At 46.9% G+C, this 16,882-nt stretch overlaps 1 protein-coding gene across 1 annotated transcript; it reads left to right on the forward strand.

Annotated features, from left to right (window-relative positions):
• Window positions 1-433: 433 nt before the first annotated feature.
• On the forward strand, window positions 434-16,229 carry LOC110089618 (heat shock cognate 71 kDa protein). Its single transcript, XM_072980351.2, has 9 exons — window positions 434-742; window positions 6,003-6,212; window positions 6,326-6,531; window positions 7,730-7,882; window positions 8,628-9,183; window positions 10,435-10,637; window positions 11,708-11,906; window positions 13,529-13,761; window positions 15,770-16,229. Exons 1-9 carry the CDS (start codon window positions 469-471, stop codon window positions 15,947-15,949), a joined length of 2,214 nt encoding a protein of 737 aa, XP_072836452.2. The 5' UTR covers window positions 434-468; the 3' UTR covers window positions 15,950-16,229.
• Window positions 16,230-16,882: the final 653 nt, after the last annotated feature.

The raw sequence follows: 16,882 nt of genomic DNA on the forward strand, positions 1-16,882 counted from the left end.
TGGGACCAGTGGCCATGATCTTAGTTCCCCTTCACGGATGGCTGCCTTGTCTTGGCGAAGGGGGTTGAGTCATTCAGCAAAGCGATGGGCTATTCCGTACAGGGGCACACAAGACGGAGAGGTCATAGTGGAGAGTTCTGACTCAACTGCCATCCACCTGGAGCAGAAACTGGCAAGCCACCCCAGGATCTTTGCCAAGAACACTCCATGAACAGAAATAAAGGGCAAAAATTAGCCAGTGAACTCATGGTTTCCCTCCTAGGCGAAGGGAAAAGCACCTTGGGGGGGGGGGAGAAAAAAATAACCCTCCCCCCGCTTGGAGTCATATGGGCTGGGGCGCTTTTCTCAAGACATATGGAAACAGGATTGCTTCATTGGTCCGTCCTTTAAGCCCAGCTCAAGAACCGCGTCCGCGCACCCGCCCCTTCTTCTTGAAAATTCCAGGCGGCTCCCGGACCCGTGCATCCAATGACGGTCGTCGGAACGCCACCCGAGCCCGTCTTTCCTCCTCCCCCTCCCCAGCCCCGCCCCTTTGCCATGGGGGGGGAGAGGAGGCCGGCCTGCGATTGGACGAGGGAGCAGCCAAATCCAGAAGCTTCTGCAAAATGTCAGCTGGGCTGTGTGGGGGGGGGGGCGGAGTGGACGAGCGAGCAAATAAATTGCGTCGGTGCGCGCAGCGTAGATGGTCTCGCGTCTTGTTTGCGAAACTTAATCCAGAAGGCGGCTGCAGTCACAAAAAAAGGTACATTGGGAATTATGGTTGCATTTATTTTATTTTTTTGCATGCATCAACGGAGAGGAAGCAGCCACCTTAAGAGTTTTCCTGCTGCGTAGTTGTTGACAAGGGTGGCGAAGCTGGGGTAGATCTTTGCTAGAGGGTAAGGGCGTCCAGGATGGGCTTCGCCTCCCCCCATAAAAAAAAAGGTTGTCTTTTGCGGCTGTCATTCATTCTGCCCGATTCGTGACAGAGGGTTAACTTTCTTGCAGGAAGGGTAGCAGACGGCTCCGGCAGTGGGGGAGGCAAGAGTGCCTCTGAGCATAGCGCAGAGTGTTTCTGCGTTCACTCGGGGGAAGCAGTACAGTAAAATCTTACAGGAGTGAAAGATAGAGTTGGAGGGAGTCCAGTGATCACTGGATTTGGGAACACGCAGTGTGTGTGTGTGTTTCCGATTCTGCAGGATCCGGAGTCAGGTTGCTCCAGAGTAGGTCTCCTCGCTTGCCCTACGCCTTACTCTCTTGTAATCCTCCTGCGAGTTCTGCTTTCCTTGCATCAGATGGGTTGGTTGCACACGTATCTTGGGAGACACGCGTTGCTTAGCCAGGAAGCGCTCCAGAAACTTACTCTCTTGTAATCCTCCTGCGAGTTCTGCTTTCCTTGCATCAGATGGGTTGGTTGCACACGTATCTTGGGAGACACGCGTTGCTTAGCCAGGAAGCGCTCCAGAAACTTGATAGCACTTAATGTTCCAAGAAACATGTTTGGGATCGGGGACTCTGGCGAAGAGGAGGGTGAGGGGGTGGCAACGCGGATCCCGGACTCCTGGGTCCCCTTCTTGTTGTGATGCTTTGCTAAACTCTGAGAACTTTTCTCTTTCTCCCCCCCCCCCACACCTTTTCTTCCCGGGTTAGTATTTTCAAGGGACAGGGGGGTGAAACAGGATGATCTTTCCCGTATCTAAATCGGGACTATGGAAAACTACAATCAGGCGTGTCTGCTTGTTCCTCGCAGCCCTTTTTTGGGGAGAGAGAGAACACGACTGCAGCCAAGCCTTTTTTTTTCCTTTTTTCTTTTTTTTGGTGGTGTTTTTTAATCTTTTATTTTTTTGGCAGGGGATCTGATCTGGGCTCTGAAAAGGGTTTAACCCTTTCCAGTTGGGTCGGACAGCTGTTGGAACAGCTGAGGGGTTCTTGAAAAACCCACTGTTCAAGTATTTCGTTCATTCACTAAATGCAGAATCGCATCTTCATTTTCTCCAAGGAAGTATTGAAATTCAGGAAGGGTGGCCTTAAAAAGCAATGGGTGCTTGGTTTTTTAATTCATTTCGCCTCTCTAAATTAGTTTGGAACAAGTTTTTCTAGAAGGCTGATAAATTCTGAATCCCAAGGTAACTAGACTCAGAGGGCAGTTACTCTGTTAGTGTGATTCTGAAGTTGGTATTAAGTTACTTTTCACTCCTTACCCTAATTCTCAAAGTGGCTCATTTCTGCTCATTTTGGTGCAAAAGCTTGAGAGGGTTGCCAACTGAAAAGGAAAAGCCGGGCTCTTCTGCATCTGAAGTTTAGATTGTAAAAACCACCTAGAGTTAGACCTGTTGGAATCAGCAAGACTTAGTTTTCACATCCTTGCAGTGGGTCTGTTGGATTTAGCCTCATGCCTTTTGGTAGGGAAAAGTTTCTCTCTCTCTCTCTCTCTCTCTCTCTCTCTCTCTCTCTCTTACACACACACACACACACACACACACACACACACAGAGAGAGAGCTTGCGGTACGAGGCTGAAGTTAGCTTCTTTTACACACACACACTCACACTCACACACACACACACACACACACACACACACACACACACACACAGAGAGAGAGAGAGAGAGAGCTTGCGGTCAGCTTTTGCCAACTTCGTGACTTCCAGCAATGTTTTTGTGCAATTCTGGGGCCAGTGGAATCGTACTTCCAACACATTACGCGTATTTTTAATTTTCACCTCTTGGCAAGCAAGGCTGCCAGAACAGCTTGGGGATCAATAATAAAAGCTTTCCGTTTTAATGGGATGTAACTCTTAATTAGTAATCATCCCTTCTACTGAGGGACCGGGCACTCCCTTCCTTAGGAGCTGAAATCCACCGTTTATTTTAATAGGGTGGATCTGAATGTCTTCCCTCAAGAAAATTAATTTAAAACTTTGGGGCACTTAGTCTTGGAAAGGTGTATTTTTTTTGTTTGTTGTTTATTTGGCATATAAAATTTTTAACACAACATGCTTAGTTCATCCCTTTCACAACATCCCTTGGAGGTAGCCTAAATTGCAAGAGTGTACCACCACACACACACACACACACACACACTCCAAGTGAGCTTTGTGGCTGATAGAGATTCGAACCTGGGTCTTCTCAGTCTTAACATGGCCCGAACCTACATGTTCTGGGGCACAGATCAGCCTGGAGGTTTCACAACCAAAATGAAACTCTTCCCCCCCCCCAATTATCTACTGTGTTTAGAACCATGCCAATGTTCTGGAGGTGGAGGAAAAGACACTCTTAACTATGCTCAGAGGCACTAAGGTGTTCCAATGGTGAACCTTGTTGGTTGGATTAGGCTACGTATAGTTTGGGAGCTTTGATCAAAACCCAGACATCCCCCCCCCAAAAAAAGTATAAATATTTGAATGTGTGGTTTTGGCTGGTGGGGGGAGAGCATGATAGTTGCTGTAAAAAAAGGGAGTAAGGAAAAAAGCGTGGTCAGCGAGGGGGGGATGATGGATGAGGCGGGTTGGGTTGTGGCCGTTTCTCGGCCCGCCTGCTTGCAGTGTTCGGGCTTGTCTGCGCCGCAGAGCCCTCCCCGTCCCGAAGTTCTAGAACAATCTCTCCAGCCTCAGAAGAGGGGGAGGAAAAAAGGGCAGGAGGGGAGGGGAAGGACTCCCCACAGCTGTCTCTGGCCCCCCTCCCTCCCCCTCTCTCTTACACACACATGCATGCACAAATGTGGGTGGTTACAGCTCCGTGCCAAGATGGGCTGGGTTGTCCAATGGTGGGGCAGAGGGGGGGGGTTGTGGCTTCACACACACAAACACACACAATCTTATCTGGAAGGACAACTCTGATCCGGGCTAGGGAGGGTCCCTTTCCTTGAGCTTAAAAGATAAGGGGAGGGGAGGGTTAACCCCTGGGGCTCAGCCCCACGGCTTCATCCTGACGCGGCTTCATCCTGACACCTTGTTTGCTCGGGGGCCCCAAAGAAGGACTTGTTTTGTTTTTTTTCATCAGGAGTTGATTCAGGTCAAGGTTTCTGTTTACAAACCTGTCCTGGTCACGGAATAAATAAATACACACAATCGGCTTGCAGTTCCCCACCCCACATACTCGGGTTTGGGGTAATCGGAACTTTTGTGACGCCTTTGCAGGTTGGCGTAGACTAATTCTCTTGAGCATGTGCAGAGTGCATTGGTGTTTTCTTCCATTTTTGGAGGTGAGAGCTCAAGGGGGGGGGAAGGAATCTGTTCTTTGACCTGGACTCGGTCTGCGCTCTTGGGCAGCCGGGTTGAAAACGGGAACTTTGCCAAGTCCAGAAGCATTGATTCTGTTTGCAGATGACACAGCAGGTTGGATATTATGCAATCCCTCTGTTTTCTACCTAGAGAGGGAAATCTCTCTTATTGATCTTGTTGTCCCCCCCCCCCAAAAAAAATCACTCTGCACTGGCTCCTGCCCTTCTCTCATATCAGGTTGCAAGATGTGTTTTTCATTTTTTTTTTCATCAATGAAATTTTTAACTCATTTTTGCACACTTTTGCTTAAACATAATTTTTAAAAAAACAGTTTTGAACTAGCTATAGTCGTTGTAAGCAGCAGGAGGCGACAGCTGCCCCAGATCTCTTATATATCTGTACGTACTGTGTTCTAGAAATAGAACTTTTCTCATTTGGGTTCCTATTTCGTTAGAAGACCATATTGATCTTCCGTCAATCTCGAAATGTTGCCTTCACCAGCTTATATATTTTAAAATTCACCAGCCAGGCTAAGATTGCAATGGTGTGCATGGATTATTCCATTATTGTACACAGTTATTGTAATACAAATGGCTGCCTGAAAGTAAAAAAAAGTTTTTGTTTTCTGCATCATTCTGCAGTGGAAATATTCGTTGTTTACATGAGAAAATAAACGCTTTCAGTAGCAGGAACAGAATTTTTTTTTAATATAAAGCAAAGAGCAAGTCCCTGCCGGGCAGAACCCAGAACAAATGGGTAGATGTATACAAGACTGAAATTTTATTGCACACCTCCTTGCCTTTTAAATAGCTATTAATGCAGTTGTTAATTATGTGAATGCCACATTTGGCAAGAATATTTACCAAGGCAGGAATCCGCCCTGTTGGATTTTAGAAGGCTTAGGTTTCAGTTTTTAGGTGCTGGTTTTTAACGCTTGTTAAGGTTTTTGTGATATCCGTGTTTTAGCTGTAGCTGAAAAACTGGTATGCTCAATCCCTTTTTCCACCAGCAGGGGGCAGCAGCACTTCACGGATCTCCCCATGTGTTTGAGCAATGGCTCCCTTGAATCAAGACGGCTTATATGTTTATCTGGCTCAGTGTTGTTTGCATTAGAACCAGTAGTGGAGGATTATGGGGAGTTGAGCCCAACAGACTCTGATAGGCCATTAGTAACCAACGCCAGTCTACATCAGTGGCTCAGCATAGGGAGGAGTTGGCTTGCCATTCTTACTTGGAAAGGTTGAAAGTTGACTGTGGGACCTTTTGCACACAAAATGTTCCTTCTGCCACAAGCTTTACTGCAGCGTCCTGGAGGGCCTTTCCTACGTTCTTGCATTCACATGTCATAAAATCGTAGAATAATGGTGTTGGAAGGAGCCTCTACGGCCATCAAGTCCAAGGCAAGAATCCAAGTCAAAACTGATCTGACGGAGGGTTGTCTAATTTCCTCTTGAAAGCCTCCAACGTTGGAGCGCTCGTCACTTCCTGCTTCTGTTGTCGTACTGCTCTAACTCTTGAGATATTTTTCCTGATACTCAGCCTAAATCTGGCTTCCTATACCTTGAGCCTTGCACTCTGGGATGATTGAGAACAGATTCTGCCCCTTCTCTGTATGACTACTTTCAAGTATTTCCAAAATGCTATCGTATCTCCCCACAGTCTTCTCTTCTGAAGGCTAAACATGCCCAGTTCTTTCCTCCTAGGGCTTGGTTTCCAGTCCTCCTGATCATCCCTGTGCCCTCCTCTCTGAACTTGTTACCCTTCTCTGCATGTATCATTTGTGTCTTTTTTTTTAAATAGCCAAAATGTCCAAGGGTCCAGCTGTAGGCATTGATCTGGGGACCACCTACTCCTGTGTGGGTGTCTTCCAACATGGCAAGGTGGAGATCATCGCCAACGACCAAGGCAACCGGACGACCCCCAGCTACGTGGCCTTCACAGATACGGAGCGCCTCATCGGGGATGCTGCCAAGAACCAAGTGGCCATGAATCCTACCAACACAGTCTTTGGTAAGGAATCTGGATTTGCCCCATCCTTAAAAGGAGGTTCTGGGGGCGCCACCCAGGCTCAGGTTCGAGGAGAGAATGCCATTCATCATCTCTGGCTGCTCTTTTTACCCCAGATGCCAAGCGCCTGATCGGCCGCCGTTTCGACGACCCTGTGGTCCATTCCGACATGAAGCACTGGCCTTTCCATGTGATCAATGACGCCGGCCGTCCCAAAGTGCAGGTGGAGTACAAAGGGGAATCAAAGACCTTCTACGCAGAGGAGATCTCGTCTATGGTCCTCACCAAGATGAAGGAAATTGCAGAGGCTTACCTGGGCAAGGTGAGTCGCTCTGGCGCCTCAAGCTCTGTACAGGAGTGATGCAATAGAAGGATGGAGGCAAAGTGCCCAATAGAAACAAATAATAAAAAATGACAATATGAATCTGCTAACTCAGAAGATGCTTTCAGTTCCTTTTTGCCTACAAAGTCATCAAATAATTTCTTTTTTCCACCATTGTGTTTTGTTTACATTTTCCAATCCAAACTCTTTGGGCACTCCAAGATTCTCCTGTTTTCAACTACAGTGGTGCCTCGCTAGACAGTTACCTCGCTTGATGATGAAATTGCTTTACGATGGTTTTTTTGCAATCGCTTTAGCGATCGCAAAACGATGGTTCCAGTGGGGCTTTTTCGCTCTACAACCACCCGCGCCCGCTTTAGAGCACTTTGGAGGCTTTTCCTGCACCATCAGAGGACTGGCGGGGGACCTCCAGAGCCGGCAATCGTGGCGAGGGGAACCCCCTGCCAGTCCTTCCATGGTGCTTCCCCAACTCCCTACCCCTTAAGTTCCTTTTAAAAAAAATCCCCCTAGGAACGCATTAATTAATTTTCAGTGCATTCCTTTGGGAAATTTGGTTTCGCATGACAATGTTTTGGCAAGACAGCGATTTCTGCGGAACGGATTAACATCGTCTTGCGAGGCACCACTGTATGTATAACTCAACAAAGGAGCATGCACCTTTGTTTCATGCTAAGTTAGTAGCTCGGTGGTTTAGGCCTCTGGCTGTAGAGCCAGAGGTTGGGTGTTCAATTCCTCGCTGTGCCTTCTATGAGCAGAGACAGACAGTGTGGCTTTGGGCGAGCTACACAATCGCAGAAGAAGAGAATAGTAAACCATTTCTGAGTATTTGGAAAATCCTGAAAAGGGTCGCCAGAAGTCAAAACTCACTTGACAGCACATGATTGTCATTGTTGTTGCTAAGGATGGTCCTAGAATAATATGGTCCTTTGAAATGAAAACTACCTGTGCGTATAGTTGTGGTTTTGGACTTCATATCCCAGGATTCCCCAAGTGGTGTGGTGAGTGGCTCTGTTCCTTTGGGAACGCTGGGCATTGTAGTCCAAAAGTAAATACAAACATGTAGGACCATTAGTGAAATTTTTCCAAGCATGCAACCACTCGCCAAGACAGACTGCAAACTATGAAATGTGTTCTCTGCAACGCTGCACTGGCTGATTTCTCTTCCTCTCTGCGGTAGACCGTCAACAATGCTGTGATTACAGTCCCAGCTTATTTCAACGACTCCCAGAGACAAGCCACAAAAGACGCCGGCACCATCGCAGGCCTGAACGTCCTCCGTATCATCAATGAACCCACAGCAGCTGCCATAGCTTACGGGTTGGATAAAAAGGTAGGGAAGAATTTAACCTCTTTACGTGTGACTGGTGTTGAGAAAATAGAGCAGTGCATGCAAAATAAGGTACAGTATATCGGGTCCAAAACAGTGGTTCTCACCCTTATGACCCTAGAGGTTCTTGGACTAAAATTCCCAGAAGCCTTCACCACTAGCTGTGCTGGCCAGGATTTCTGGGAGTTCTTGTTCAAGAACATCTGGGGACCCAATGTTTGGAACCACTGGTCTAGAAGAATTCTCAGAACGTTCAGAAAACAGCTGTTTTTCCAGGACCATGTGGGCAACATCTGAACAGGTACTGGAATTCAGATTTGGTACAGCCAGGAGGAGAACCGAGTTCAGCCTCTTTCTTTCAGCGTATGTGGTGGATGTTAGCCTTTGATCCTTTAGATTTCAAATTCTCAGAAGCTCCAGCAGCTGTAGATGGTGGTTAAGAATATGGGGAGTTGGAAATGCAAAACATCTGGAGGGCCAGAAGTTGAGAAGAGGTAGTTTATTTTCAGATGCAAAATAGTGTCTGTTGGAAGTGAGGATGATGTTTTGGGCTTCCAACTCTCGCAAGTCCTAGCCAAGAGGGCCAGTGGCCAGAGAAAAAAGGTGCAAGTCGGAAACATCTGGAGTGTGGAAGCTTCCATTCTCTGGCTATGTCACCACTATGTCCTGGGAGTCTTTTAATTTCGGTCCTGCTGCCCCATCTGAAAGAGGACGTCCTTCTAAGAGGGTTGGGATGTCTCGTTTGTAGGTAGGTGGGGAACGCAACGTGCTCATTTTCGACCTGGGTGGCGGCACCTTTGACGTCTCCATCCTGACCATTGAGGACGGCATCTTTGAGGTGAAGTCAACCGCTGGGGACACCCACTTGGGTGGTGAAGATTTTGACAACCGCATGGTGAACCACTTTGTGTCCGAGTTCAAGCGCAAGCACAAGAAGGACATCACGGACAACAAGCGGGCGGTGCGGCGGCTGCGCACGGCCTGCGAGCGGGCGAAGCGTACCCTCAGCAGCTCCACCCAGGCTTCCATTGAGATCGACTCCCTCTATGAGGGCATTGACTTCTACACATCCATTACCCGGGCCCGCTTTGAAGAACTGAACGCTGACCTCTTCCGTGGTACTCTGGAGCCCGTAGAAAAAGCCTTGCGTGATGCCAAGCTGGACAAGGCCCAGGTCCACGACGTTGTGCTCGTTGGGGGCTCGACCCGCATCCCCAAGATCCAGAAGCTCCTGCAGGATTTTTTCAACGGCAGGGAACTTAACAAGAGCATCAACCCTGACGAAGCAGTGGCTTATGGAGCAGGTAGGAAGCGTTGTCGAAGGGGAGAGCCACTGTGTTACAGTGGGACAGGGCAAAGGGTCAAGCAGATGGACATAGGTCATCAGGAAGGCAGGTTTGAGGCAAGAATGCCTCATTATTTCTTGGATAAAGGGAAAATATCTCGATAAATGTGTATTTAATTATTTATTTTATTGGATTTCTACCTCGCCCATCTAGACCAAAGGTCTGCTCTGGGTGGCAGCTGATTAGTTGCTGTTCGTTTATCCGGACATTTAAGAGGCAGACTTTTTTAGAATAGCCTAAAAATAACAGAACGGCTTGGGTTTGGCTAGTGGCTTTCCTTTTGAGAACAGAACAGTAGATAAGGAAAGCGTTTAGGCTGATGCAGATGGGCTCTTCATATGTTCTTTAACGAGTACAATGGTGCCTCGCTTAACGACGATAGTCCGTTCCAGGAAAATCGCTGTTAAGCGAAAATGTCGTAAAGCGAAATTAAAAAACCTATTGAAGCGCATTGAAAACCGTTCAGTGCGTTCCAATGGACTAAAAACTCTCCATCCAGCGAAGATCCTCCATACGGCGGCCATTTTCAGTGCTTGTATAGCAAGGAATTCATTGCTAAGCACAGTGGGGAGCCATTTTTAAGCACCCGGCGGCCATTTTGAAAACCCAACGATCAGCTGTTTTTGATCGTCGTAAAGCAAAAAAATCAGTTCCTGAAGCAGGCAACCAATCATCGCTAAGCGAAATTCCCTCATTTAGACCATCGTTTTCCGATCGCAAAAGTATTGTCATAAAGCGGATTCATCATAATGCAGGGTAATCGTTAAGCGGGGCACAACTGTAATGACATTACAGGAATCAAAGCTTTGTAGGAAAAGGGGATCAGAATCCTTCCTATAAGACCGAATGCTTCCCCTGCTCTATTGTGGTTAGGGGTAGAGAGTCTAGGAAGATAAGGTTCTTTGGTAATACATCTCCACCTTTGCTCTCTTCAAGGCAAGTTGGGTCTACCAAAACATGCTTTGTTTTAGGGTCAGAAATATACTTCTATAAGTTTTACACCAAAAGGTGTTGCTTTGTTTCCAAAGAGTTATCATTCCGTTAAAAGAGGGATGGACAAGTTAATTGTCCTGTTAACGTGTACAGGGTTAGGTTTGATCCTTAAAATACCTTGGTGGCCAAGAATTCCAGTGGCAAGAGTGGGCAAGGTGGGAATGGCCTCTAGTTGGCTTGGCTGTTTCCTTGAAACTGTTCCCTTTTCTTTGCCAGCGGTCCAAGCTGCCATCCTCTGTGGGGACAAGTCTGAGAATGTCCAGGACTTGCTGCTCTTGGATGTCACACCCCTCTCCCTGGGTATCGAGACGGCCGGCGGGGTGATGACAGCCCTGATCAAGCGGAACACCACCATCCCCACCAAGCAGACCCAGACGTTCACCACTTACTCTGACAACCAGCCAGGAGTGCTGATCCAGGTCAGTGGAGACGAGATCTTTTGCAAGGGTTGGCCGAGAAGGACAGGAGAAGGGGATTTCAGATTTTGGTTCCAACTCCTGGAATCGCCAGGCTGATGGGTTTGCCCTATAGAGGCTTTTACTTTGGGTGGGGGACAACAAATCCCAAAATCCTTGGAGGATTCTTGTCGTTAACCATTCAAAAAGGTGAATTTTCCAGGCTCTGATCATTACGGCATGGGGTTGCCAAACAGACCACTGAGATGAGCGATTAAATGGATGGAAAATAACAGGAAAAGTTCTAAATTACACCGCTCAGCTGACTAAGCGAAGGGTCAGTTGATGCGGTGGTGCCCCAAATGAAAAGCTAATAGTTCATTGTATATAACCCATAGACTTTGAATTCCTACTTAAAGAAAACAGACATTAAAGAAGAATCGGGCCTTTCTTTCTAGGAATTAACTTCAAGTAAGATGGTAGGTTTTAGGTGTATGCTGGCGCCCAGGCAAAAATTTGGACTAGCCTCTGAATCTTATAGCCTGTCTGTCTAAAACGTTTCTATGCCTCCTTTCTCTTAAAGGATCCAAGGTAGCTTACAGTATTCAAAGTAATAAAAGTTAAAAGCTAAAGTAATAAATTATTCTAGTATTTAAAAAGAACTAAACAGGTGTCGTATGAAAACTTATAAAGAAGAACAACGTTAGAAGCACAAGTAAAACAAGAGAATACCATCATCCCTTTTTAAAAAATCCCCTTGGTCAATCAGTCATTTAAAGGAAAAGCGGCCTGAAGAGAAAGGTTTTGCCCCAGCAAAGATGGGGCCAGTCTGGCCTCCAGTGGGAGGGAGTTCCAGAGTCTGAGAACAGCCACAATAGAAAGGGCCCTTTCCCGTCTCCACACTGAGTGGACCTGTGGAGGCAGTGGGACCGAGAGAAAGCCTCTCTTGATGATCTCAACACTCGAGGAGGCTCATAAAGGGAGACGCCGTTCTTGAGATAGCTCAGAGCCAAACTATTTAGGGCTTTAAAGGTTAAACCGAGGCAGAACGAGTCTCTGACAGCGATTCTTGTATGTTCATTCAATCCATCTAGGTGTACGAGGGAGAGCGTGCCATGACCAAAGACAATAACTTGCTAGGCAAGTTTGAGTTGACAGGGATTCCTCCCGCTCCGCGCGGCGTCCCCCAGATTGAGGTCACCTTTGATATTGATGCCAACGGCATCCTCAACGTCTCGGCCGTGGACAAGAGCACCGGCAAGGAGAATAAGATCACCATCACCAACGATAAAGGTGAGTGAGCCATTCAGTGTGTGACTACTGCTTTTGTGGCCCTGGGTCTGTCCGTGTGCCGAAGAAGTGGTGGGGCAACATCACACTTCTCTAGGTCTCGAGATCAGAGCAGTAGTAGTTGCGGTGTAGACTAGTGTATAACATAGTGTTTCAGTTAAGAGCGATAAAGCCCATACCCAGTTATGTTGCCGTAGTTCATTATCTTTTTGTTTTTTAATTATAGCAAAAATGGCTACTCTATAGTTTTCAGTTGCTAAGGGAACACATTATTTCCACAGTACAGTGGTGCCCCGCATAGCGATGATAATCCGTGCGGAAAAAATCATTGCTATCTGGATTCGTCGCTATGCGGGGGGGGACCCCATAGGAATGCATGAAAACACATTTAATGCGTTCCTATGGGGGAAAAACTCACCGCTATGCGGAAATCCTCCATCCGGCTGCCATTTTCGCTGCCTGGTAAGCGAGGACAGGGCGTGAAAACGCTGCGGGAGGACATTTTTTTCTTCCGGCGGCCATTTTGGAACCACCGATTAGCTGTTTTTAAAACATTGCTATGCGAAAATCGGTAAGCGAAACGCTTGCCGATCATCGCAATGCGATGTTTTCCCTATCTAAAACATCACAATGCAATCACAAAAGAGATCGCAAAAAACACGTCGCTATGTGGATTTGTTGTTAAACAGTGCGCTCGTTAAGTGAGGCACCACTGTACTATATTGCAGCTTGCATATCTGTAAAACTTAGATTTGGTTGGTCCGTTTGCCTACCATCCGATTTAGTGTAAACCACTACTTTGGGTCGTTGGCAATAATATATTAAACCCAACATACCAGTCAAACCCCAGATAAACCCAATACAATAAGACTTCCCAGAAGAAGCAGACGCATGGATGGGCAGTCCAGTAAATAATGCTTGTGATGACTGCAAGGGGAGAATCTTCTCTAAAGGCTTCCTTGGAGAGGTGTTTCTTTAACCACTTCCTGAAGGCTGGGAGAGAAGAGACCTGATGGATCTCCACAGGGAGGCTGTTCCAAAGATGTGGGGCCACCACCAAGAGGGCTCGGCTCCTTCTGGAGGCCTCCTCAGCCTCTTTTAGAGCGCCCCCCCCAGTAGGAGACTGGCCAGAGTGGATTGGGTGGCATAGCTTCAGGGGAGGTTCACCAACAGATAGCAGGTCCCAAACCATTAAGAGCCTTTCATGGTAAGGCCAGCATCCTTCTTGAAAAGGCACAAAAAGCTGCCCCAGCACTGGAGAAATAAGATTTACAGTAAATCAGGATGGTGCTGAGAAAAGACTTGTAAGCATAGAAATGTCCTCCTTGGGAATTAAAATGAGCTTTGTTTCAATCATGAGAGGAACCAGGGACTTTGGTAGAACAGTGAGAGGAACACGTGAGGATCACAGCTCCACATGTTGCTGGTCATCAGATTTTAGAAGCCATCCTTGGCTGTGGAGTTGCTGTTCAGCAACAGCCCGTTTATTTAATATTTAAAATATTTTTGGCCCTCCTTTCTCCTTAAACGGACCTGAGGCAGCTTAAGAGGTCCACCACAAGTGGTCCACGCCTGGCTTGGAAATTTGCCGCTGACTTGGTGGGCTTCCCCTTCCTGTCTTCCAGGCCGTCTTAGCAAGGAGGAGATTGAGCGCATGGTGCAAGAGGCGGAGCAATACAAAGCTGAAGATGAAATCCAGAGGGAGAAGATTGCGGCCAAGAACTCCTTGGAGTCCCTGGCGTTCAACATGAAGAGCACGGCGGAGGACGAGAAGCTCAAGGACAAGCTGTCCCCGGAGGACAAGCAGAAGATCCTGGATAAGTGCAACGAGGTCATAGCCTGGCTGGACAGGAACCAGGTAAGTTTTGAGGATTGGAAGGGCTTCTGGTTTCAGAGTGAGTTCATAATCAAGAGATCATGGGAGCAAAGGAAAAGATGGACAGGAGCTTCCTGAATAGGTACAAGTGGATTCCCCTATTGGTATCTGTGGTCTCACTTACCCATTGTCAAAAGAAAAACCTAGAAATATGAATTTTCATAGTGTATTTACTAGAACTGGCCACCAGGGGGAGCCAGATACTGTGTTATGTATTTCAGAAGATGCTGAAAACTGGATTATAGCAAATGCTATACATAACATAGTAAAAGAAAAGAACAAAGGAAAAATGTACAGTACTTTCACCTTGTAGGACCATAACTGTGCATTAGAGGGAGCCAGAGACTGTGCTACTGTATGTATTCTTCAACAAGAATACATAGCTTGGCCTCTGCTTCCTCTAGTGGCCAGATCTGGTAAATACATCATGAAAACACATATTTCTAGTTTTGTTCTTTCCATATTTTCAGGTTGCAGGTAAGTGAAATCACAATTATTGATGGATATGGGAGTCCTACTGTGTTTCATTTGTCTTCTAGAATGGTGGGGCTTCCAAAGATGGTCCTTGAATGTCTGGGTTCTTCTGTTCCACTAAGGTGCAGCTGATCTCCAGGATTAAAAGGAAGGTACCTCAGAATGCCGAGGGGAATGGTATCAGGAGACAGGTATCTGTCTGTCTCTTGTGCTCCCAGAGGCATCTGGTGGGGCCACTATGAGATACAGGAAGCTGGACTAGATGGGCCCTTGGCCTGATCCAGCAGGGCTCTTCTTAGGTTCTTATGAGGACATCCCAATTCAAGATCTCAATAGCAGGTTTCTAGATACAGACCTTGCTAATTTAATCCAGTGGAACCTCAGATCTGTTCCCGTGAAGCTCATCTCACTGGGGACAGGAGAGATGGGCTTAGCTGAGAGTTGTCTTAAAAGTAAATTGTGTTTCATTCACAACAGGGAAGCTTGCTTCTAAATCTCTTACAATGAATGGGCAGGATTCTGTTGGGTTTTCTTGGCACCGCCAACAGCATGGGAAAGTGTGTTGGAGAATTTCTTAAGTTTCCTGCATAGAGGTATCCAGGGAAAACCTAACAAACAGTCCTACCTCTTATCTGGAAGTTGAGTCATGGCAACTGGACTTCTTTCTGATGAGGTTGAAACATTTCACTACTCATCCAAGTAGATTCTTCAGTTTGAGGAGAGTCTGATTCATTAGATGGACAAAGGACGGGGGGGGAGGGTGAGTGAAAATCCCACTTCTGCAGTCCTTCTCCACCCATTGTCATGGGTCATTAACAATAATTAATAATGGTCTTTCTGGTGGGTGTGGTGCTGATCTCCTCAGACTGAAGAAGCTACAGTGGTGCCTCGCGTTATGACGTTAATTTGTTCCAGCGAAATCACTGTAGAACGAAAACGTCATAAAGCGGAAATAAAGCCATTAAAACGCATTAAAACCTGGTTAATGTGTTCCAATCAGCTAAGAACTCACCGTCCAACGAAGATCCTCCATAGGGGTGGCCATTTTCGTGTGCCTGTGCAGCAAAAAATGGCTCCTAATCACAGCGGGGAGCCATTTTGAGCACCCGGCGACCATTTTGAAAACCCGACGATCAGCTGTTTTGATCGTCGGGGAGCGGAAATCGGTTCCCAAAACAGGGAACCGATCATCGTGCAGCGAAATTCCCCCATTCAAAATGTCGTTTTGCGATCACAAAAACCTCATTGTATTATGGATTTGTCGTTAAATGGAGCGCCCGTCTTGTGAGGCACCACTGTACTTGGGTGAGTAGTGAAACCTTTCAACCTAACAAAAAAGTCCAGTGGCCATGATTCAACTTCCAGATGACCTCACCTGGATGACCGACAATCTTCACACATATAGTCCTACCTCTTGGGTGTAACCAAAACAACCTTGTAGGGTTCTGTTGGCTACCCGTTTAGCGGTGGACCATCAACTCATTTCTCTTTTTTTTTCTCTTCACTTTCTTGGCAGATGGCAGAAAAGGATGAGTACGAGCACCAGCAGAAGGAGCTGCAGAACGTTTGCAACCCCATCATCACCAAGCTCTACCAAGGGGCTGGAGGCATGCCAGGGGGGATGCCCGGGGGCTTCCCAGGAGCAGGAGGAGCTGGGAGCGGCTCTTCAGGCCCCACCATTGAGGAGGTGGATTAAGAGCCTGCTCCTCAACCCCCTGCACGGTTGTAGAGGGTGGGGAAGACTTGCAGGCTGTCTTGGGCTTCTGTCTGATCCTGCTTCACTTGAATTGCCTCCTTTATACCTCTTTAAGTTTGCCCAAATGGGGCTTCTTCGGTTCTCTTCTCTCTCTCTCTCTCTGCCTTCCCCACCTTCCTTTCTTTTTCTGCTCTGTTGATGGAGTTGGGCATGTCTCCTTGCTACCAAACTGACACTTAGCAGGATGTTCACATCAATAAATTATTGCACTTTGGTCGTCCGGCTGCATTGGTGCCTGTGTCGTTCGTGGCCTGTTCACCTGCACAACATTTTATTCCACATTAAATTTCACCCTTAAGAGTGAGATGTCCTTTGTCCAGCGGTGGTGTGTTGAGTGCTTAGAAAGAGAGGGGAGAAGCGGGGAGAAATGAAACTTCCTTTCTATCCCATTGCTGCAGAAGTTTCAGGTGTTGAGGGCCTGCTGCATTTTCTTTTACTCTCTCTAGGCGAGTGGTTGTTCATAAACCCGAGATAGCTCGCTTCTGGTTTAGTCTTGTCAACTTGGCTGGAAGTGCAAGTTGTAGAAAGAGGCTGTGAAACTTGAGAAGTATCCTTGTTAGTCTGTGTAAACATATTGGAACAAAAATGGAAAACAAGAGGGAGGAAATGTAGCAGCTTGAGGACTCACTAGTATATGTAATATGAGCTCTTGTGGATAAACTCCACTTTCCCAAACATTTAAAAATGAAACTACAACTGTTGTTGTGATACGTGACCCCACAACATTTAGGACTGTAGCAATTTTTAGTTCCTCTTTATTTTGCCACAATATTTCTGTCTCTTGTCCAGATAAGCTTAGCTAGCGATTCCCGTAGCAGATGCCAATTCAGTGAGCCAAACCTCATGGTTTTGCAGGTGTTGTGATTTCTATTG

Source organism: Pogona vitticeps, chromosome 9 (assembly GCF_051106095.1).
Source record: "Pogona vitticeps strain Pit_001003342236 chromosome 9, PviZW2.1, whole genome shotgun sequence".
Taxonomy (NCBI): domain Eukaryota; kingdom Metazoa; phylum Chordata; class Lepidosauria; order Squamata; family Agamidae; genus Pogona; species Pogona vitticeps.

What these genes read in the sequence shown, in the direction of transcription:
- LOC110089618 (XM_072980351.2), top strand. Translation starts at nt 469, where the DNA reads ATGACGGTCGTCGGAACGCCACCCGAGCCCGTCTTTCCTCCTCCCCCT. An exon ending in TCCTACCAACACAGTCTTTG is followed by an intron (nt 6,213 to 6,325) that starts GTAAGGAATCTG and finishes TTTTTACCCCAG; the next exon opens with ATGCCAAGCGCCTGATCGGC. An exon ending in AGCAGTGGCTTATGGAGCAG is followed by an intron (nt 9,184 to 10,434) that starts GTAGGAAGCGTT and finishes TTTCTTTGCCAG; the next exon opens with CGGTCCAAGCTGCCATCCTC.